We start from the raw sequence: 24,925 nt of genomic DNA, 5'->3' as shown, positions 1-24,925 counted from the left end.
AACATTCACAGATTGATAAGTATTTGCAAATAATGAGAGCACTCCAATTTGCCAGATACAGACTGAGTTGAACACCGACGGAATAGGGTGAGGGTTGAATCCCACCGAAACCGCATGAGCCAAATAGGGAAGCTCTTTCACTTCTGAAATAGCGAACAATTCCGAACTCCAATAGGAATCCACAATACAGAGAAATGTAATCCAAAGCATGCCTATAGACTACCTACAAGCCGTGCTTAAATACCCATTGGGAAAAGCTTTCCGAGGGTGTACAAAGTTAGCCGACAATGACAAACTACGAAAACAAAATTAAAAATGGGTCCGAGATAAAATAATTCAATTGGCCCATTACAAAGATTAAATTATTATTTATTTTATAGCGGGGACATTATAGTCCTCTCGTCCCACGTTGCATTGTCCAACGGTAGGTGTCGCCTGCGTACCAAGTATTCCTTCATAGTGCGGTCCAGTAGGACCTTTTCACGCACTTTGAGAATCTCAGCAAGTTCCAGAATGAGCTTTCCTTCCTTGTTGAGTGGCGGAAGGTCGGTAGTGACGGTGGCGTGTTGCCCTATGGCCTTCTTCAAATAGGAAACATGGAAGACATTGTGAATGTGGCTACCCTCCGAAAGTTCCGCTTCGTACGCTACCTCACCAATGCGACGGATCATGCGATAGGGACCATAAAAGCGTTGCTTCAGTTTCTCCTTTCCTGTACCCTTTAATGAAGACTGTCGGTATGGCTGAAGCTGGAGATAGACCAAATCCCCCACTTCAAAACTCCTCTCTATCCGATGTCTGTCGATGTACACCTATCGATTTTGTGCCTACTGCAAGTTCTCTTTCAAGCTCCTCAATATGTCTTGTCCCTCCTGAAGCCAATCCTACGCCCTTGGAGCGCGATTGTCACCCAAAACTGTGTCAATGAAGGAGAGCGGTCTATGCCCGTACAAAGCTTTGAATGGCGCCATCTCGATAGACATCTGATACGTGGTATTGTAGCAGTACTCCCCAAGATGGATCCATTTTACCCATGCGCGTTGTTGTGCCGAGACGTAGTTTCGAAGGTAGCCTTCGAGCCATTTGTTCACAATCTCAATTTGGTCGTCTGTCTGCGAGTGGTAACTCATGCTCGGTGATAATTCTGTCCCTGCCATCCGAAACAATTCTGTCCAGAAAATACTAACGAATCGTCCATCCCGATCACTGACGATGTTTATGGGTAACCCGTGCAGGTGAAAGACTTTTCTGATAAACAAATCGGCGACTTGTGCAGCCTAAAGGTCTAAGAGGATGGCGAAGAAGTGAGCATACTTTGTCAATATGTCAACCACCACGAACATACAGTCCTTTCCGTCACCTTGGGAAGACCTGTTATGAAGTCCATTGATATACTTTTTCACTTATGTTCGGGAATTGGCAAAGGCTGTAACAACCCGGCAAGAAGAGTGTGTTCGGACTTATTCTATTGGCAAACCATACATTCTCTTACATGCTGCAACACATCCCCTTTCAATCCCTTCCATGAAAATCTCTCCCGAATGCTTCTGTAAGTTTTAAGGAAGCCGGGGTGTCCAGCCAGGGTTGAGTTGTGTACTTCCTTCAGAATCTTCTGCTTCAATTTGGATTTTGGCACCAGTTATATCCTGTCTTTATAGTAGATGATATCATCCACCACTCTGTACCGATCATCGTGGATGTGGTCATCCATTATCTCACAGGAAAATGTATTCTTGGAATATTCTACTAACAGTTGTGCCTTCCAGACAGCTGAGATCGAGTATAGCAAGCAAATAGTGGGTTTTCTGGACAAGGCACCTGCAACAACATTGTTCTTCCCTTTTACATATTCAATGTCGAAATCAAAAAATTGAACTTTACTTACCCACTTTTGTTGTCGTTCGTTCAAATCCCATTGCTCCAAGAAATATCTCAGACTGTTGTGATCCGTATGAAAACAAACTTGGCACCTACCAGATACTGTCGGAACTTGGTTAGTGCATGTACGATGGCCAACATTTCTTTATCGTAAATGGAATACAGGCATTCTGTTGGTGTAAGCTTCCTGTTCTCATAAGCGATGGGGTGTCTATCCTACATCAGAACTACTCCAATACCCTCCCTAGACGCATCGCATTCCAAAATGAATAGTCAGGTGAAGTCAGGCAGTGCAAGAACTGGGCAAGTGCTCATGGCTTCTTTTAGCTTATTAAAGGTGAGTTGTGCCTCTTCGTTCCACTGGAAAGCCCGCTTCTTCGTTAGATTCGTTAAAGGTGCGCTGAGCTGAGAAAATCCTTTGACAAATCTCCTGTAGTAACTGCACAATCCGAAGAATCCTCACAGATCCATGAGTGATTTTGGGGGAGGCCAATCAAGGATAGCCTGAATCTTCTCTTGATGCACTTGAACCCCGTATTTACTGATGACATGCCCCAAGTACAATATCTCTGTCATACCAAACTCACATTTGGACTACTTGGCGAACAGGGATTGTTCCTCCATGATACTCAGAACTTCATCTAGATGCTTCAAGTGCTCCTCCCACATCCTGCTATAAATAAGATCAACAAAGAATACCAATAGATACTTACACAACTATTTGTTGAAGATGTGGTTCATGCATGATTGAAATGTAGCAGGTGTGTTTGTCAATCCGAACGGCATGACCAGGAACTCATTGTGTCCGTAGTGGCAACAGAAAGCCGTTTTCTCCACATCTTCCCTCATTCTAATCTGATGGTATTTGGAACAGAGATCTATTTTTGAAAAATAGACCACGCCATGTAGTTCATCCAACAGCTCATCTATCTGTACGATGGGATACCTGTTCTTTATTGTTCTTTTGTTCAGCGCGCAATAGTCCACACACATGTGCATTGTTTCGTCCTTCTTTTTGACCAACACCATGGATGACGCAAACGGGCTAGAACTAGGACGAATCCATCCTTTCTCAAGCAATTCCCGAATTGTCCGTTCGATCTCATCCTTGAATTTCTTGGGGTGATGGTACGGTATGGTTATGACTGGTTTTGCCCCTGATTCCAACTTGATTGTGTGTTCAAACCCCCGGTGAGGTGGTATGCTAGGAGGAATATCCATGAAAACGTTTTCATGCCTGCTTAAGACATCCTGGAGTTCATCATCCTGTGGAGGTGTTTGGTGCCCCTTTATAGGTTCCGCCAAGATAAAACAATGTGCAGTCCACTGTTAGCCGACTGGATGGTTCCGGCGGTATTTTGCATTCTGTAGCCGACGGTCCGGCGGTGTTTCTGTAGCCAACGGTCCGGCGGTGTTTCGGTATTCCATAGCCGACGGTCCGGCGGTGTTTAGGTATTCCGTAGCCGACGGTCCGGCGGTAAATAGTTTGTAACGGATAGAATAATTGTGGCTGACAGACTCCTTCGGGAAGGTTCGGGAGTAGTATTTATATCCCGTTTGGGATCATTGTAAATCATCATTCACTTACTATTGCGAATATTATGCTACTATTCTGCTGTTATTTTCTGTATGCGTTCATTTACTTTACCTGTACGGTAAACATTTGGCGCCGTTGCCTCATGAATCTAGAAGGTGGGAGGAATGAAGATTAATGCCAAATCAGCTTAACAAGGATCGAAATAAGGCGAAGGGAAAAGATGGAATCCGTATTGCGCAAGAGAATTTAATTTTAGCACAGCAAGCCAAACGCCGACGAAGATTTCAGAGGATCGCCGACGGAAACCGAAGTGCGGAAGAATTGTTGGAGGAGACTCGTCAGCGGGTGGAATTGGTGGAAGAAGCACGGGAGGAGTTCTTGAATTTGTGTTCGCCGAAGGAAGAAAATTCAGACGGGAGAGCATCAACTCGCACGGCTCGCAGTGTCGACGGAGCAGCACGAGCGTGGAGTAACCTCTTCGTCCAGGATAGACTTCCGCGGGAAACAATTTCGGAGGATCCTTCGTCTTCACCAAGGTTTGCAGCTGTCGACACCTCCGGTGTGGGAGACCAGTCTGTCGCTGTGGGAGTTCAGACTGACGGTTTGGGAGTGCCGACTGCCGGTGTGGGAGTGCCGATTGCTGCTGTGGGAGTGCCGACTGCCGGTGTGGGAGTGCCGACCTCCAGAATTATGGCGGGACCCAAAGAAAAATTACCAAAATTTGAAGATGGTACAGCCGACCCCCTCCGACATTGTAAGACATGTGAGACGATTTGGCGGGCAAATGGAATCACAGATGCCGACGAATGGGCTAGGCAATTTCCGGCAACCCTACGGGGTGTCGCGATTGATTGGTTTTCGGATATGGATCCACAGAAGCTGGATACATGGGATAACATTAAAAAGGAGTTTTTGGTGGAATTTAAACTCTTGCGGGATGATAATGAAATTGTAGCGGAAATTTTCAATACCAAGCAAGGGAAGCACGAAACTGTCCGCGTCTATGCCAGGAGATTAAAAGACTTAGTAAACAAAATGGAAAGCAAGCCAGCGGACGGATTGCAGAAAAGGTGGTTTGTGGACGGCCTACGCTCGAAGTTGCGGAGGAAAATGAAAATTGTGCCACCGTCATCATATGTGGACGCGTATAACAGAGCACTGGACCTTGAAAGTGAGCAGAAGACAAAGAAGAAGAAAACTAGCTCCTCTGATTCTGATGATGACGAGCCTGTCGGAGATGATAGTAGCGACGACGAAGGCAGCAGCAAGAAGGTTCGTGCCCTACAAAAGGATATGGTTCGCATGATGAAGGAATTTAAAAACATGCAGAAGGAGCCAAAAGGCAGTGAACTGTGGTGCACGGAATGTAAGACCGACGGTCATACTAAAGGATCGTGCCCGAAGAACCAATTCTGCGACATCTGTCAGATCATGGGCCATTCGACAAAGGACTGTCCTTTTAACATGAAGACAAGAGGATCTCCGCAGGTGCTTCTTACGCAGCAGGCTTCCCCGTCGGGCAATAACAGAAATGCAAACATTGATGGTGCCACATCCGGAGGGTATAGGAATAATAGCAGAGGGCAAAATAACAACAATGCAAATAATAACAATAATAATGGAGGCCGAAATCAAACCCAATATGATGCAAACGGACGGCCGATCGTTCAATGTCGAGTGTGTAATTTGTGGGGTCATTTTGCGCGAGATTGTACAGTGGCAAACACACCGAAATTATTATGCAGATGGTGCGGACCCGGTGATCACGAAGATTCCAAGTGTCCAAAGGCTGGAGTAAATTTGATCACTGTCGGCACAGATGTAGAGGAGGTTCTGGCAATTACACGGAGGCAAGCGGAGGAAAAGAGAAAAGTGGGGGAAGTGCAGGCGGACATTGCAAAGGCATCGTTGGTGGAAACATCTTAGTTGAAGGACATCACCGGCACCTTGGCAAAGAACTTCGCAGAACAAAGCATTGTACGGAAGATCTTACAAACGGAGATACCGGTCAAGATAAGTGACCTCCTTCTCACAATGCCCCAGTTACGGACGGCTATTTTGAATCATACACCGTTTTCAAAAGCACCGGAGGACACAGGAAGGAATAGTAGGGAAGTAATGACAACAGACCCAATGCTGCTGGCACTCACCTCCGGACGGCATCCGGCGGTCGTTGAGATGGGGATTTTGGGAAATGTTTTGACAGAGACAATTGTTGACGGAGGGTCCGGCGTGAATGTCTTACCGGAGGATACTTGGAAGAAGTTGGGAAAACCGACGTTGTGGCCACCTGCATTTCAGTTGCTCACGGCAGACCAACATGGAATCAAACCGTTGGGAATTCTGAAAGCGCAACCGGTAACAATTGGTACGCAACCATTTTTATTGGATTTTGTAGTCATTCCATTAAAAAGAAAAGGCTATGATGCTATTCTGGGACGGGATTGGTTGGTGCAAGCAAAAGTAAAACATGATTGGAAACGCAATACCCTATCAATGGAGCGCGGAGGCAAAAGATTCATAATTGACCTGCACACGCAAATGGTTGGCGAGGAGGCAGCATTGTCAGATTCTGACAGTGAAGGCGAGAGTGATGATGAAGGAAAGAGGAGAATCGAACCGGATGAAGGAGTATTGAGACTTGACGGAGGATCGAATGACGACAACCTGGATTCGGTGAATGGCCTTTACCATTGGCAGATAGAAGACTACGAACTCTTTCCGAGTAGCAATATGTTAACGGTCGACGAAGATGAGAAAAAGGAGAAAAACGAATGTCTGGAGGAATGCAGGGAAGCGGAAGAAGGAAAAGCTGCCATGGCTGAAGCTGAGGGGAAGAACATACAGTCTGAACACAGAAAAACGAAAGATCCCACTGTCCGGTACATGGTGAAGGGACCGCGCGGAAAGAAAAGGTTACACCGCAGCATAAAATTAGTGGAAGGGCACCGACAGCAAAGAAATAATCTAGTTGCGCGACGACCGCAGGCACCGTGGGCGACGGGGGTGACACAGAACAAACGTAAGCCGTACGACGGTCAGAATGAAATCAAAGTTGAAAAGTTTAAGGGCAGATGGGATGGACCATATCAGATTTGGAAGGTCGACGACAATGAAGCAATCAAACTGGCGACCTTGGATGAACAGGAGATGGCTCAGTCAGTTAACGAATCCAAGTTAAAACCATATCGTGCAAGGAAGTTCTCGCCGTCATTGCATCCTCCCTCGTCGTCAGTACAATACTCTTTGGCGGCGGCGTCCAAAGGTGCCCCAGGTACCCCTGTTATTTGAAAAAACAATTCAAAAAAAATAAAAATAAAATAAAAAAATAAAAAAATAAAAAAATAAAAAAAAGTCAAAAAAAAAAAAAAAAATTCAAAAACATTCAAAAAAAATAAAAATAAAAAAAATAAAAATAAAAAAATAAAAAAATAAAATAAAAAATAAAAAAATTTTGCCCGCGGGCAGAGTCTGTCCGCGGGTGAAAACAGCCCCGCGGGCAGTCTGTCTGCGGGTAAGAAGAAGCCTCGCGGGCAGAGTCTGTCCGCGGGTAAGAAGAAGCCCGCGGGCAGAGTCTGTCCACAGGTGGAAAAAAATCCTCGCGGGCAAAGTCTGTCCGCGGGTAAGAAAAAGTCCCGTGGACAGAAAACAAACAAATCCTGCGCACTTGAACCTCCGAATCAGTAGCCGCGGAGTTTAAACTTTTTTTTTTTCTTTTCCTTTCGTTGTTGATAATTTTTATGCAGTCCGCGGGTGATTGTCCTGTCCGCGGAAGCAGTCTGCGGGGTTGAAAAAAAACTCTCCGCGGGTGATTGTCCTGTCCGCGGGGTTGTAAAACAAAGGCTCGCTGCGTGTTTTGTAACCTTCCTCCAGTATATCTGCCATGGATGGAACAGAATTCGCTGCCAGCTAACTTCGCAGGGAAGACATTTGATTAGCGCAGGGGAAAGACTCCGACTGGCCTTCTAGTGTTTGATTATTTTCATTGCTGAAAGACTTATTGAGCTTCTCATTGCCGGAATGTTTCAGCCAAAGATTGTTGGAGTGAGGAGAGATTGTTGAGTTTGTGTAGAAGATGGGTCTGAGGGGTTTTTCTATAAAAATAATTACTTACTAAAAAAAAAAAAAAAAAACGTCGACAAAATCAAGTTGTTCAGAATGAGTGACAGATGATGCCAAAGGGAAGAGGACGCATCCATGGTTGCCAGAAAGAGTGCAGAATCGGCAGATAATGACAGAAATGGTGTGTTCCATGCATTTCTGTGTGGGTTGCGAAGTGTTAATTTAGTCTTGGCGGCGAGGGGCGCTACCCCTCAACCCCGCCCTGTACTGCTGCCCCAGGACCCCGCGAGGGCGCTGCCCCTCGACCCCGCCGGGGGCGTTGCCCCCTAGACCCCCAGTCGTGGCGGATATCAATCGTGGGATTCTGATCAATTGAGAAGAGTTGAAGTTGCTGCAAGCATGGACTTTCTGTGTACCAGAGGCAGTGGGAGCAGGTGTTGGCTGTGAGGCTGTCTTGGTGGAGGCGTAGAGAGCTCGGGAGGAGCTGATCATCCGGTTGGAGGCAGTGCAGCGACACTTGGCTTAGGGTACCGAGGAATTGAAAACAGAGAAAGCAGCACAGGTGGCTATCAAAGTCAGCTTGAGGAGACAGTATTGTGTTAGCAGAGGCTACAGATGTAACGGGATGAATGTGGAAGTGATGTGATAGAAGCAGATTTCTCTTGTTGTAGTCACTTTGTTAATGTATTTTGTTTGTTAATTTGTCTCAGACATTTTGTCAGTCGTCAGGAGACGACTTTTCTTTTTGGGGGGGATGGTGTTAGCCGACTGGATGGTTCCGGCGGTATTTTGCATTCTGTAGCCGACGGTCCGGCGGTGTTTCTGTAGCCAACGGTCCGGCGGTGTTTCGGTATTCCGTAGCCGACGGTCCGGCGGTGTTTCGGTATTCCGTAGCCGACGGTCCGGCGGTAAATAGTTTGTAACGGATAGAATAATTGTGGCCGACAGACTCCTTCGGGAAGGTTCGGGAGTAGTATTTATATCCCGTTTGGGATCATTGTAAATCACCATTCACTTACTATTGCGAATATTATGCTACTATTCTGCTGTTATTTTCTGTATGCGTTCATTTAATTTACCTGTACGGTAAACATCCACGCAACATCATCGTGCCGCAAGATTGCCTCTATCCGATGCATGGAAACTTCCTTCGGACGTTCATTTGCCATCCCTCGGAGGACAACCTTCTTTCCATCAACCACAAAAGTGAAGTCCATTTGCTTGAAACTCTGAGTGTACTCATCAAGGGTCTCCATCCATTGTATGCCAAGAATGACTTCCATGTCAGCGAGGTCCACTATGAAAAAGTCCTCCATCACCCTGTGATTTGCCATTGTGATGCTCAACTGAAGAACAATGTGCGTGCAGGGTAGGAAAGTCCCTCTAGCAACCTTGACCTGAAAGCCTGCGTGTGCTTCCGTAGGAAGACTTCTTCACTTTACCAAGGATGAGTTTATGAAATTCAAAGTAGCTCCACTATCCAACATCACCGTAACCCTTTGTCGTTGAAGGGAACCCCGCACACGGAAAATTGTGCACCTTGGACTGCCAGCCAATGCAATGGATCCTCCACGCTGTACCAAGGCGGCAATCCTCTCCGTACGATTTAAACTGGCCATGTTGGTGTCATTGTTAGGTTGGCTATCTTCAACCTGCATTTCTTCTTGTTCGTGTTTGTCCTCATCATCGGACATTACCTCAATGTAATGGATCTTTCCCTTCCCGAGGCATCGGTGGCCAAGCGCCCAAGGCCCCTTGCAATTGAAACAAATTCCTTCCTTCTAAGTTCCTGTCAGGTAGCTTCATCCAATGACGGCTTCTTGGGCGGAGGTTTGTCCCTCGAAAACATCGGTGGTTTCGGATGTGAGTGAGTTCGAGAGGATGAGGTTGATGTCGACAACAATGCCATACTACATGCCTTACTAATTGCTTCCAACAGGGTAGACGGATTGAATCCCTTCACCCAACCCTTCAATGGTTTTGCTAGTCCATCCATAAAGAGCATGAGCCGCCTTCTTTCGGAGATGTCCGTGACCAACACAGAAAGTCTCTGAAATTCCGCAATGAACTGATTTACCGATCCAGTTTGCCTCAATTCAAATTGAGCTCAAGGTCTTTCCCATCAAATCATTCTATTAATCTCTCTGTGAATTCCGCATGTCTTTATTTGATCATGCCCTAATGTGATAGTGTCGTGGTGGCACCATTCGTGCGCAACTCCCTCCAAATGCAACACGGAAAATTTGATTGCTTCTTCTTCTGGCATAGGATTCAGTTGGAAATATGTATCGGCTTTCATCACCCACGCTTGTGCCGAAATGGAACCCGATCCGTCGAATGGAGACAAGTTCACCTTACTCAATTTTCTCCTGAGATCATCGTCAAAGTATCCTCCCCTATTTCCACCTCCCAAGTATCTCATTCTCAGATCCGCGTAATCTTTGTAGGAAATGTCTTCTTCAAGGTTTGATTCCTCCAGTCCTCTCTTATCTCTTCGAAAGTTGGTAGTCTCTCTCTGTGATGTGCTTCTGTCCATGGTGGGAAGGTCGGCATGGAAGGTCAAGAGTGTGTTGGCTGAGGGTGCAGTTTACCCGATATTGAGTCTGCGCTGTGTCCATTTTGTTCTCCAGATATTTTGTTCTCCGCCAACTTCTTGAGGATTTCCTCCATGAGTTGCTACGTATCTGCGATCTGTGCCTGATTCCGGGCAAGTTCCCTCACAAGTGCCACAAGTTCGGCGCCCGTCGGTTCCCGTTCATCAACCATTTGATCAATGAAATGTGTCCTCTTCTGGCTATAAACTCTCATTCACTATCTACAGGCTGGCAAGATCGAAGAGCTCTGATACCACCGGAATGAAACCAATGCCCAAGTGAGGAACTAGGAGGCTCTGATTATGTACACTCTGCACCCAAGAGTCTGAGATGGCCGTACAGTAGGAAATGGAGGTTCGTATGGTAGCAAATGACTGGTCGTACGGTGTGCAGGAGGGTGGGGTGAGATGTCCATACAGACTTGTGAGAGGAGTGTGTACAGTGGTCTTTTCAAAGGCCGTATGGAAGATGTTACAGCTATACGGTGACAGTATGGGTCTGTACGATGAGCAGTATCAGCCATATGAGAGAGGATGAGATGGTAAATGTTGTACGGAATGTGAGCAGCCGTACGATATTTTTGAGACCCGTACTGTTAGCAGGAAAGCCGTATGGAGATATTTGCAAGCTGTAGGGGATTGCAATTGGCCATACGGTAAGGAGGTAAGGCACAAATAAATAAGTTTTGTATGGATAGGTTAGGTAGCAGTGTAATTTGCAGGTGGAGGGGAAGAGAGACATACACCATAAACATCAACTAATATTATTATTTAATGGCAAACAATAATGTAAACACCATACAATGCTGGTACCAGTTTGGAAGAACATTCACAGATTGATAAATATTTGCAAATAATGAGAGCACTCCAATTTGCCAAATACAAACTGAGTTGAACACCGACGGAATAGGGTGAGGGTTGAATCCAACCGAAACCACACGAGCCAAATAGGGAAGATCTTTCAATTCCGAAATGGCGAACAATTCCAAACTCCAACAGGAATCTGCAATACAAAGAAATATAATCCAGAGCATGCCTACGAACTACCTACAAGCCGTGCTTAAATACCCATCGGGAAAAGCTTTCCGAGGGTGTACAAAGTTAGCCGACGGCGACACGAACTACAAAAACAAAAATAAAAATGGGTTCGAGATAAAATAATTCAATTGGCCCGTTACAAAGATTAAATTATTATTTATTTTATAACGGGGACATTACAGATTATTTGCATTTGCTTTCCGATAGGGATAACATTCTTAAGGTTGCTGAAATTCATGTTGGTCAACTAGATAAGGAAAGGAATGAGATTATGGAGCTCAAAAGGGAGCTCAAGGATACTCATGAAGCATTAGATGACGCACGATTTTCTCTTCAGGAGGTAGAAAATCAGATTAGGATCATGAATCACTCTCAAGAGCAGGAGAATAAAATGAGGCAGGAGTTCCTCCAGGACGTCACTGACGAATTTGAGAGCATTCAACAGATGTATGACTTGGACAGGTGCCCCAAACAGTTAAGTAGCAAAACTTCATAACACTTTCAGCTTGTTGACAACCCTTTCTTTGAAGTTGGTGCTGATTGGACATCCGACAATCCTTTGTTTATGTTAAATGAGGAATCATCTCTTGTTCGCCATGAAGAGGAAGAGTTTGATTTCAGAGTTTGGGATCCTGGCTCAGATTCTAGTAGTGAATCCGGTTCTGAGCATGGGAATGATGAATCAACTTCTGTTGCTTATTTTTGGGTCAGCCCCAACACATTTTCCAATTTCACCCCATTCAGAAGTTGGGTGAATTTTCTTCATCAGCCCTCGAATAGTTGTTCGAGTATTTATGTGAGATTTGTGGGTAGATTCTCAGCATTCTTCATATTCACAGCTCCTATGCATTGGGGAATTCTCCAAGCTTACGCCAACAATATGAATTCTAATGTCCATAGGATGGTGGTTTCAGTTTTTAAGCAGTTCATTTCTTACATTATCCATCTAAGTCAAGTCTTCACATTCTACTGGATTATACATGGGCCCTGGATATATTTCTATCTCATCATAGCAACGAGGCAACATAACAGAGTTTGGGATCCAGGTGTTGGCAAGTTGTATCTTTGGTTGGATGAGGAGTTTATTGTGGTCCTATTCAGCTTGAGGCTGATTGTGGTGATGATTAGTGTTGATCAGTTTACAGGCACAGCATTTCTTCGAAGGTTAATATGGGATCCAGGAATTCGGTTGACGGGTATTTTGCAAAGGGGTACCATGCTTCATAGTTTGACCAGGTTTGTTGTCAGTTTGGGCTACTGGATTAACTACAGATTTATATGGGATACTGGTACATATTGCTTGAGGGCAACCAATCTCAAGGAGGGGAGATTTGTAATGGCCCTTCTTTGGGGACATTAGAATTATTAAGAAGGAACAAATTCTCAGTATTAAATTTGACTATGTTACCTAGAGATTTATTATTAAAGGTCAAATTAATATCCCTTGTGGTCACAAGGGGACGAGGAGGAATAAGAGGACTTATTAAGGAGAAGTTGAAGAGTCACTACTGTGAAGATAAAAGGAGATGAGACTCATTCTTTTGGTATGCTTGATAATATTATTCAGTTCAGTTTTCTCTCTTCTGAGAGTCTCAGAAAGCTTCATGCTTTCAGCTAGTTGGAGGATGTAGCCCCTCGTGCTAGCAGGCAGTGGACGCAAACCCATTGTCCCCGGAAACATCATTTCAGGTGTTTCAAGCGCACTTACAAGTTCTCATCCTAGCATTCCAATCTGACTGTTATATCTGTATGTAAGATTGGATTATGTTTTGCTGGTTATTGTATTGCTGATGTATAATACAATAACGTACTTTAGGGAGTTATGAGAGTTGCTGGTTTAATCTTTTGATTTGTAATTGAAGTTAGATGTTCGATATCTTAAATGTTATTTTGGAAATAACAAATTGTTATCTTGTGGGAAAAACCGTTGGTTTTATTGCTGTCTCGTATTGCATGTTTCTTGTAATTGAACCCAAGTATATTATTTCTAAAAGAGACTGGATAAGTGTCGTTGGTTATTTCTACTGTTTTCGGTTGTGCTGGAAACTATCTGCCAAGTTTAATTTCTGATTATATTGCTCAAAGAGAAACCAGTAAATATCCTGTATCGGGATATTACAACACACAAACAAATAAAAAATTAACTAAGTCGCAGGTTGTCCCTGTTACCTTGCCAGTTCAGGTAGAATTTAGTTCAGGTCTGCATACTGGTGCAGTGTGGCAATGGTAGGACTAGGGTCCAAGATTTAGCTTGCGGATTAGCTCCACACAAATCCGTGAGAACCCAAAAATAATTTCAATAGTTTTTCATAATCCTTGGGTTCATTTTAGGTGCCCATCAACCTTTGTCTCCTTTAAAGTTTGTGTTTCCTTGGTGCCTTCTCCCTGATCAGAGTGATTGGAAAGACAGTTGGTAAGACTCATTGACCTCAGAGGATGAAGTGCAATCACCCAACTACTGTCACTCAAGCATCGTGTCAAAGGCAAATATCAATGTGCTGCGCAAACTGGACTTCTATGATTGGCACAAGGGACAACAGCCCAACGACAAGGGGGGTATGAAAATATTAATATATGGATACATTATATTTATACTTCAATATAAATATTAATAAATTATTTGTATGTTTTATATTAAATTTAATACTAAATACTAATGCTATTATATTTATATATTAATAATAAATAATATATATTCATATGTACGGTGTGGACGAACCCAAATAAAAACCCAACCACCAAAAAAAAATTGACTGAACTGGCAAACCAAACCTGGACTGGTAAATTAGAAACTTAACATTGCAGTGTACACCATTCTTGTCCTGATTATTTGTATTTTTGTAGTTGATAATAGGTATAATAAACCTGAATACTGCATAAATAGTCTCTGAATCAATCTATATACCAAAAGATTCTTTTTGGAAAATATTTCAAAATATACAAAATCCAAGAGGTTTTGTACCAGCTTAAAACAAGGTGACCTTGATATTCACATTTCTTGGGTTAGACTTAATTTTAGAGCACAAAGTTAAAAAGTCAAGATTGATAAGTTATTAAATAGCCTTAAAAATATACTTTTTCAGAGAGGCCAGAAGAGCAAAAATACAAATGGTATAGACAACACAGATGTAAGAAGCCAGAGATATTCTGGAAAAAAAAAACTACCTTCAGCTGTTGATGAAATTTCAGGAGGTATTCTAGAAGCCAGAGCAAAAAGTGTTGTGAAATAAAGTGCACAGACTAAATTATCTGCGGCCAGTCCTGCTGTTAACACTGATGAAGACACACCGAGAGCCTCTGAAACTGCAACATAATTAACAGCTGCAGAATAGTTGAAAGACAGAATTCAGAAACTTAAAAACTTAAAATAGTGAAACCAGAAACAGAGTAATAAACACATGTAAAAGACAATGCACAAAATAATAGATCAGAATAAGCAGTCAGTAAGAAAAATAAATAACTGTTGAAAAGTTATATATGCCAGACAATGCCAAAATTTCTGAAAGGCAGAATATAACATTTTACCAGACAATGCCAAAAAAATTGAAAGAGCAGAATATAACATTTAAATCACTGCCCTCACACTTTGAGGACACCAAAGTGGCATCTTCTTTTAGATTACTAAATTAGCAAATTTTACATGTGACTGATCTTTTTGCAAATCGCAGCCATTGTACTAGGATTTGACTAATCTTGGGATGACCCTGCAGCTTGATAATAAGTCATGAACCCTATTGAAAGGTCGGTCATGAGTTCAAAGCCTGCAACAAGCAGCCTGCAGGAGATAAGAGTAAGGATGATCAAGAGGACTGTGGGCACCCACATGAGAAGCCACACACTGGCTGTGGGAGGACATGGTCTGTTCACAGATAAAGACTGGATGCTCGAGTCCTGCGCAAGTGGCCATGTCAGTGCACAGTCGTGTGATATGCTGAGCAAGGTACGCTGACTAAGTGGCAGTTAAGGGGAAGGAGGCAAGAGAGATAAGAGGGTCAGAGAGATAAGGAGGCTTATAAGAGATAAGGATTGTGGAGAGATAAGGGGTTTGGACTTTGGAATAATAAGGGGAGATCTAGGAGAGATAAGTTTGCCACAGAGATAAAGAAGCCAGGTAGAAAAACAGGAACCAGCACATAGACAGAAAACAAAGAAGGTGTTAATGACTTAGCTTAGATTGTAACTCCACTGATTCAAAGCTCCACTTAAAAGTGATTGCCAATCAAAAAAAAAGGTTTAACTAATATTCAAGGACTTTTGTCAAACCACTAAATTATTTCATAACGGGCAGATCACTTCATTCAGAAAGTAGATTCAGCTGCACTTGGTTTAGTAGAGGCTTTCTAGCTTCACAAGTTACTTGCAGGATTGTACGATCAAGAGTTAGACAAATTCTTTGAGAATCCAAAGTTTCATAATAGGTCTAAGCACATACATGACAGGATTTAGAAGGGCAGAGTTGAATTCCAATATATTTCCACAAATCAGCAGAGACCTAATGATCTGACCAAGCCCTTTGCAAAGAGTGGTTTGAACCTTTTCCGAGACAAACTTGGATTGGTGTCGAATTCGTTCTTCACTAAGAAGTATTAAGTTTTCTAGCTTCAAAAAAAACATCTGCACGGATTTTATCTGGAAGCAGTGAAATTAGTTCAAATTATTCTATTTTGAGTTTCACTTATAGTAAAAATTGAAATCTTTTATTTACCTAATCATGTTCAATAAAGTGCAGATATACAATAATGATTTAGACTTATCTTCCAACTCATCTCTTGTAAGAGACGAGCTTTCCGAAGATTAGATTTTTTTTCTAAATACTAAAATAGTATAAAGGAGGCACAAGTTAGAAGAATGATATACAGCAACAAATTACATGCAGTTGTGCTGTACATTTTGTACAGATTTCCTAACAACTCTTTTGAAGAGAATGGAAAACTAATTTGAAGGTGTAATTTTCCATGCATTTGTTTTTTAACACTTTCGTAATAAAAAAGTGTCACCTATTGTGATTGATGCAATGTTAAAAGAATGATTCTGATTAATAGCAGCATTACAGGACTCTGCAAGTCCCAAGCTGAGCCTGGCTTCCAGAGTTTTTTGGCTGTCAACCCAGGCTTGGATGAGTCTGACAGAGTCCTGGCCGGACTCGTTGAGTCCTGGTGGCTTCACTCTGTCACAGCCAGCATGTTATTACATTAAAAATAAACTATTTTTTAATTGCTTTGACTTGCTTTTCTAGGTTTGTATGCCTTGTCTAAGACCTCAAAAGGTCATTCCATCACTTGCAAACACAAAGAAGAGTGAAAAAAGGCTTGAGTGAACATATTGGGGTTTTAGAAATAGATTAGTAAATTGGTTCACTCTTATATATCGATTGTTGATTGTTTGTGCAAGTTTGTAGCTTGCATTCACACATCGAGAGGAGCTAAAAGAAGCATTTGGAGGAGGCTTCTACAAATTTGAGTTGCATTTCCATTTTTTGAGCAATTTTGAAGAGGTAAGTTACATTTTTTTGTATTGTTTTCTGAATTTTTTAAATTCATGAATCATATTTGAGTTTTCATTTTGTTTACATTTTTTAGTCTTTAGATTTGTTCCATTTTATGTTAATGAAAAACTTGAAAAGTAAGAAACCCTAGTGTTTGATTTTCTTTATTATAGATGCTATTTTTTTTTTTTTTATGATATATTGCAGCAGCTTAATATCTCAGCATGAGGGTAGCTCATCTAGCCCTCTATTTAACCCAGATGCAGACCTTGTCAGTGTGAAAAGGGATAAGGCTTGGGAACATGCCATCCCCGGCCCAAAAAAAGTAGTTGTATGTTGCATTGTGGTGTTAAATATAATACGAGGCATTAACAGAATGAAATATCACCTTGCACATATACTAGGTCATGATACTAAACCATGCAAAGGAGCACCCTAGGATGTTACAAATGAAAAGCAAGCTCATTCAAAAGGATAAGAAGAGAAAAAAGAATTAAGAAAGAAGCAACAAGAAGAAAGGGCAAGCTTAGGTGGAGAGACCTCTTCAAGTCTTCGTTCTCCATTACCTCCATCTAGTAGTGATACTGTGAGTATGACCCTTGGACCTCGGATTCGTAAGATGAAATCCACACTATATTCCATTTTTGTTCCACATATGACTCCAAGTGCCCAACCATCGCTTGAGAGTATAGGCTGGAATAAGGAGAAGCATGAGGCTGAAAAAATGGCACTTGGCGAATTGTTTTTCTACAACAACCTTTCATTTAATGCAGCAAAGTACTTGTTTTTATTTTAATTTCTCTATCTTATAGTTCTTTTCTTTTCTTTGAAGACTCGAGAATATCCTACATTGATTATATTAATTTTTAAAGTTGAAAGTAAAACTTAATATTATACTAATTATGTTTATTTAATTCATTTAAGGTCTCCTTATCGGTAAATTTTGATAGATGTTACTATTTGTGGTCTGGGGTTCAAAGGCAAAGGCTCTAATGATGAGCTAAGAGGTCTTATTTTGACCCAAAAGGAGGCTGATGTAAAAGATGCAATTGACAAACAGGGTGAAGTATGGAGGAAGGGTTGTATCATCATGACTGATGGTTGGACTGATAGAAGATATAGAACACTACTGAATTTTCTTGTTTCCTCAGCCAATAATTGTAGGCAATAGAACTTGTATGTACTAACTTGGTACTTACTAGTAGTAAACTATTGATTTAGTGATTGATCTTTTAAATTATGATTGTACTAAATCCTTTTTTCCTTAGGTGCCACAATGTTTTTTAAATCAATTGATGCTTCAGGAAAATCAAAAAATGTTGAGTATCATTGTGATGTATTGGGGGAAGTGTTGAAGGTGGGTGAGGAGAATGTGGTACAAATAGTCATGAATAATGCAGCAAATTATGTTGTTTCTGGTAAACTTCTTATGAAGAGGCACCGCCACTTGTTTTGGACCCTTTGCATTGATCATTGCATTGACCTTATGTTGAAGGATCTTGGTAAAATTCCTTAGATAAAAACATGTGTAGAGCAAGGAAGGAGTATTTGTAAATTCATATATAATCATACTTGGGTACTCCACCATATGAGGAAGTACAGAAATAAAAAGAGTTGGTTTGTCTAGGGATCACCTGATTTGCAACAAATTTTATCACGTTGCAAACTATGCTTCAGTACAAGGTCAATTTGAAATGCTTATTTCTAAGTGAGGAGTGGAGGACATCATCATATGTGAAGACCAATGCAAGGAGTGAGATGGCTGATGGATTTTTTATGAGAGTGGCCTTTAGCAACCGGCCAAGGAAATTGTGCAAGTAATTTTCATTTTTGTCCGCATTTCCATTTCAATTCATCATTTTCATTCTTACTTGTTTATGTTCATTGTTCATTTTTAAAATCAAAACTTAAAACTTAAAGCTTAATGTTTCAACTTTCACAATGACTGCAGTTCTTAGAGCCTTTTGTTCTCATACGAATTGTTGATGGAAAGCCCTCAATGGTATACATTTGTAAGGGCATGGATAGGGTGAAAGAGGCAATTAGACCTTTTTAGGCAGGAAATTAGGAAATATATGGTCCCATATGGGATGTCATTGATCGACGATGGCACAATCTACTTTGTCGGCCTATACATGCAACTGCCCACTACTGTAATATCCTCCCCTATTTTTTCCAAAATAAAGAAACTTGCAAGCTACTTTATGATATCAATTACTTTTCTTAATAACTCAACATAGCATTTTTGTCAAACACTTGGCACACATACTACAATATATAGAAAAATCTAAAACTTCTTATTTGCTAATTAAATATTGATTTTTGCCATGTAAATGTGCTCATACAATTGTTTAACATGCTGCGATAAATATCAGTCTCGTATTCAACAACTACAATGCAAAAGTATTAAAATTTGACAAAAGAAACCAAGAATTAGTTGCTGTAGTATTTTTGCAGATGTAGCTGGCAGCCTTCCAAACCCTCAAATCAGCAAGAATAAACAATAAACTTGTTGCAAATACTGTTCATGCACTGTAGCAAATTCACTATTCATCCGCACTGTAGCAAACACTATTCATCCGTACTATAGCAAAACACTATATGAAACCCAGTATGTTTGGAAACACCGTTAATCCTCCTGATTGTGTCTTTCAACAGCAAAGAGAATGCTAGCAAAGAGGGATTCCGTCCTCCAAGCCCGATAAACAAATATCCAACAACATAACATTAATCTTCATCCAAGCATACTAAAAAGAAGCTCTTCCATTTCTTTTATAGTGTTCTCACAAGAGCTCAATCCTTCGTTTTCTCAATGTGGGATAAAACATAACTCCCTTTAGTAACTTATGTCTCCAATGTGTTAGAAAATAAAGGGGACTCTTTTAATTTAAATATTTCCCACAAACTATAGTCTATGCATTAATAAAGTTAAATATTTAAACTTAACTTTATAAAATAGTTTTATTAATGCATAACAAATCTTATCAATGATAAACAAGTCTTCTTGTCGATTTTAAACAATTACCATTGACATACCGCTGCCACTGGATGTCCGACCATGTCCAAGATGACTTACTATAAATAGTAAGTATGCTCAAAGTTGCCTCAAAACCCCTCAGAAAGACCTGCAACTGAAACTATCTAGGCCAAATGGCCTCTAAGTCCCTTTAATGTCCTGGTTAGCCTACGGGACTATGGGGAAATAGGCTAACAACAACATCATGCTATGAATGCTAAAAAGGGGACATTACAACTACCTTAATCCATCATTCCAATCCAACTCAAATTTCAAGGTCAATCATGAGGTGTAGAGTGGGCTATATGATGTTGTAGAAAGAATGTCATCTATTCAAATAGTCAAAGAAAATGTGGTCTGTGAGATAGAAATGTATAAGAATGCATAAGGAGACTTATTCTCACAAGACTTATGCAAGAAAAATCGGACACTACCATTGCCATCTAAAAATCTATGATTCTAATTTCTAATTCTACTACCATTTTATGTTAATAAAGTTTACAGAATTGATTTTTAAATTTTTCTTGTTTTAGATGCATGGTGGTCTAAAGTTTTTGTATAAGAAGTGTAACCAAGTCATGTAATAGTTATTCTTGACATATTCTTCTCTTTGCAATAAATTGTACAAGGCAGTAATGTAGAGGAGAAGACTTAATTGTTTCTTATGTGTCCTCTAACCTCATCCTTACCTTATCTTTATGTTGCACTCAAGAGGCATCTCTTCCCAAGTCGGCCCAATATAATTAAAGAATACCTTTGCCAAGATCGGTGTATTCAAGGAAATATATTAGTTAGTATGCATAAGAACATTATAATATCTTCCCAAGATAGATGCCGATTAGGTTAGATTATATAAGAGGCCAATCCCTTCAAAGGAACTTCATGCTTTATTAGAACTATATGGTTTGTACAATCATATCAATATGAGATTGAAGTTATAGAATTGACACTCCCTCTTAACTTGATAATCATACTAAGAGATAAAATATCTAGCATCACCAATTAAGATGAATAAGCATAGATTGATACTCTATATCTATCTGAATCTTCTAAGCATGTGGTATCATTCGAACACACACGATACTATGTCATATTACTATACCTATGATATGACTTATCTCTTATGATAACAGTATTGCATGGAATGCAATATACAATTAAAATATAGAGAATGATTAAATTCTTCCTTTATCCAAGTTGTGACTTGTAATTACTGGCAGACCTATATCACAATATGATCCTGAGTTAAGATCTACCAGTTCACAGGATAAACTCTGGAGAATGATTAAATTCTTCCTTTATCCAAGTTGTGACTCATAGACATAGAAATGTCTCATCACAATATGACCTTGAACTCATCCAAATCTGACCGTAATTCTCTATTGTTCAACACATTATCTAAGAGATCATCATCTCTCATAATGTCTTTTATAAAGTGTTCATTATCTCAAAGATCATCACCTCTTAGATAATGAACACAAATGGTGAAGCCCATAACAGTCAATAGCCTGACATTAATAATTTCAAAAATCATTTCATTAAGTATTAAAGAATACAAATGTATTATAATTCAACCATGCCAAGTCTTTTCCTAAAATGATCTATCTTCACTCGAGAGTGAGGTTTGGTAAGAATATCTAATGTATGATCTGCAGTGCAAATGTATTCTAATTTTACAATATTCCTGTCTACCATATCTCTTACATGATGGTAAGGAATTTCAATATCCTTGGACCTGTCATGAAAACTAGATTCATTGCTAAGCCTAACCTGAAACAACATTCTGAAGTGTTTTTCCTATCAGAAACACTTCCAGCCCAATCTAAGTCTATGTACCCATGTAAGTCCAAGTCAACTCTCTCATACTTGAGCCTACAAACAAAGATTTTAGGTTATGATTTACAAATCCTTCGGGTTGCTCCAACTATACCTCTTTTGTAATCTTTCCATTCAGAAATGTTGTTTTTCACATCTATCTAATGTATTTTCCATCCCTTCGATGCTGCAATAGCTAAGACTGCTCTTACAAAGGTGTATCTGGCAACTTGGAGCAAAGGTTTCTTCAGAAACAATTCCCTCTTGAAAATTCCTCTGCCTACGAATTTGGCTTAATGCTACTGTCAGAAACATGCTTGATTTTAAATATTCATTTAGAAGAAACAACAGATTTCCTTTCAGGTCTTGGAACAATTTCCCAAACATCATTCTCAATAATGGATTGGTATTCTTCTGTCATAGCATCCTTCCAAGTTGTATGTTTAATAGCAATTGAAACATTGGTAATTCTGATTTAGATAAATCACTCATTTTGGTTCTGGTTTGATAGTACTAAATCCGACATCAAATCCATGATGTCACTTGTACTGGTATCCGGACATTAAGTCCACAAAGTACTAAATCAGATATCAAATCCATGATGTCACCTACACTAGTATCCAAATATCAAATACATGATATTCACCAAGTGCTCTGAGTACTAGTATCAGGACATTAAGTCCACCAAGTACTCAATCCTTGAGTCGAGAAGATTCAAACCATGGATCGCCACTATCTACAAATTATAAAAATATAATCACATAGATGAATTTAGCTAGATATGCAACCAATATGGTTTATGCTATATTCACATATCAAAGACATGATCATGCAAAATATCCAATAATAGACTCAACTATATAAAAGAGGTTAGTCTTTGCTATAACATAGCCAATGATCATAATAAACGCAACTAATAATGTAGCCTAGACTAAATACATAGCCCATAAAAATATATAGAATAAATGCTTATACAAATGAATCCCCAAAGGGTTTTATAATGCAAAGCTAGGTGCAAGAAGGCCCATAGATAAACTCCCTCTTAATTTCAAGCATCTCTAAGGTGAATTCAATCCATGTATGCAAGTTCTCAATTTATCCAAGACTATGATAAGTCAAACCAAATTGAAGTAACAGGGGTGAAGTAACAGGGGTCAAAGACACTTAATGAGATCTACTCCCCTAGTAAAGAGTTTACAAGTTTCCTATCTGCTCCCTTTGAAGTTTAGGTTTGACTACTTTTGGGTAGGACTCCCTGTCAATGTGTACACTGAAAGGTCCCCTCTTGTTCTCTAGCCAAAGTTTACAGATAATTTCTCAAGGGGTTATGAGTCATTATCAAACCATGAGAATTTTCTGATTATGTCACTTAGTCCAGAATTATCTCAAAATTAGTGGTTTATACAACCGGTTTTAATTCTTAAACACATACTCAAAAATGAATATAATGTAATATCCCTATTGGCATTCAACCTTAAACAAAAAAATATTCTACTATGTTTAGACTTTAGAGTGCACTTGGAAATGTTTGAATGCTCTTGGAAATGATTCCCTTTCACATTTGGCGGCTTCCTCTGTACACTTTGATTTAAGAATTCCATAAGCTTTCATCTTCGAGTTTCAAATATTTCCTTTCATAAGGTGACCCCATATAGAAAATATGACGCATGAATCAATTTTCATCCTTCATTGAATATATAATCACCCCTCTTTGTACCCTAAACAAATATAAAAGAAATATATTGAAAGGTGACTTTGTACAGCCAAAACTTCAGAGTATTACCAATGAAATATCGTCATGAGTCTCAACTTATTATGAATTTGTCATCATCAACACATTACAACTCTGTATGTGTGGTGAGTCGCCTATCTCACAATACAAGTCACCCTTTAGGTGTTGATATGTATACCCAAAGTAACATATCATGTTTAATTCCACGATTCTCCATCAACACGGGGTGTATTGAACAAGACAAGTTCCAACGATTTTATATTTTGAATGGTTCAGCCATTTCTTACCAATCACAAAGTAGATATAGTAATTTACAAAACACAATACCTTTCTTGACTCAAAACTTGCTCTCACCAATAAATGCAACCATCAACTGAATACATGATTTCATTAACCAAATTCCAAGATATGATATCAACTATCCAAATTGTACCATATGCATTATAGATCATTGTCTGATTGCCAAGTCATTGATTTGGCATATAGAAGAATAACTTCAATCCCCAATTCCCCCAATAAGTTGATAAATCAATCTTCTTTTCTGCCTCATTGAAACTTCACTGTCAAAGTAGCCTCTCTACGCCAAATCTTCCATGGATTAATTCGTTCCTTTACTCTTGTTTGTTTGATGGAATCATTTCCTTAGTTTCATATGACTGGAAATAAAGGTCAGAGGCTAGATGATTGTTCGACTTTATTTAAATCCATATGATGTCTATGGAGGAACTCAATTCTTTTATCAAGTTCAATGTTTGGGATTCACAGCATTACAAACATCCATCGGTTGTTACTCAAAAGTTGTTAAGATCTTTGACGCAAATCTGATCCATCATTTGTGCTGTCGTAGACCCCTATTCTATGCAATATCTAATTCTTATATTGATAGAATTTATAAGTTACCATTTCTCAATCCAGTTTATGTTTGCACCAGTTATTCATAATTACACACAATTATCAGTAATTTTAGTGTTCTGATTATTAGTTGAATGCTCCTAATGTTGGTATGCCCATTTCTCAACATCCATGGTGTATGTTGCGGTGTTATCCTACGAATGGACAAGTGTCTCCATCATTCAAGTTTGTCCTTATTCGTTCAGAAAGAATTCAACCCAGCTAATGGTGTCTCTATCATTTATGGAGAAGCGATCACTCTTGTATTTTCTAAAGGGTCAGAATAAAACTGAATTTGATGTGCAATTCTGAATTTATCATTTACTAATCACGACAATATTTAATTTATCTTCTCTATATGAACAAATGGCGATACAAAGTTCTATAACCATCAACATTCACATCATCTCCTTAAAAAAATTGCTCCCACAAGAAGAGTATTTGATTGAATATGCAAGACATCCTCAAGCAATTTGCCTTTGACAACATATGTAAGGTGACATTCGGCATGAATCTTGGTGCCTTGACACTTCTCTTTCAAAATAGCATCTTGTCCATCTGAACGGATCCTCCTTCAAGCTGTTAAGCTTTCAAGAAGGAACTAGGCTCTAATACCATGTAAAGTTTATGTATAAGAAGTGTAACCAAGTCATGTAATAATTATTCTTGACATATTCTTCTCTCTACAATAAATAGTACAAGATAGTAATGTAGAGGAGTAGACTTAATTGTTTCTTGTGTGTCCTCTAACCTCATCCTTACCTTATCTTTATATTGCACTGAAGAGCCTCCCAAGTTGGCCCAATATAATTAGAGAATATCTTTGCCAAGATTGGTGTCTTCAAGGAAATATATTAGTTAGTAAAGATACTAACTAA

At 40.0% G+C, this 24,925-nt stretch overlaps 1 protein-coding gene across 2 annotated transcripts in view; it reads right to left on the bottom strand.

Annotated features, from left to right (window-relative positions):
- Positions 1-24,925, bottom strand: part of LOC149576058 (uncharacterized) — a 156,032-nt gene that overhangs the window by 48,051 nt on the left and 83,056 nt on the right. For both annotated transcript variants that reach the window (XM_089816191.1, XM_089816193.1), the window contains one exon: positions 14,274-14,429. In XM_089816191.1, coding sequence (XP_089672317.1) covers positions 14,274-14,429 — 156 coding nt within the window. The remainder of the gene's footprint in view (positions 1-14,273; positions 14,430-24,925) is intronic.

This window comes from Cupressus sempervirens, chromosome 1 (genome assembly GCF_028749045.1).
Source record: "Cupressus sempervirens isolate cs-2001-9-10 chromosome 1, ASM2874904v1, whole genome shotgun sequence".
NCBI classification, from domain to species: Eukaryota; Viridiplantae; Streptophyta; class Pinopsida; order Cupressales; family Cupressaceae; genus Cupressus; species Cupressus sempervirens.
The sequence above is the reverse complement of the archived record's forward strand: the minus strand, read 5'-3'. Positions and strand labels throughout refer to the sequence as shown.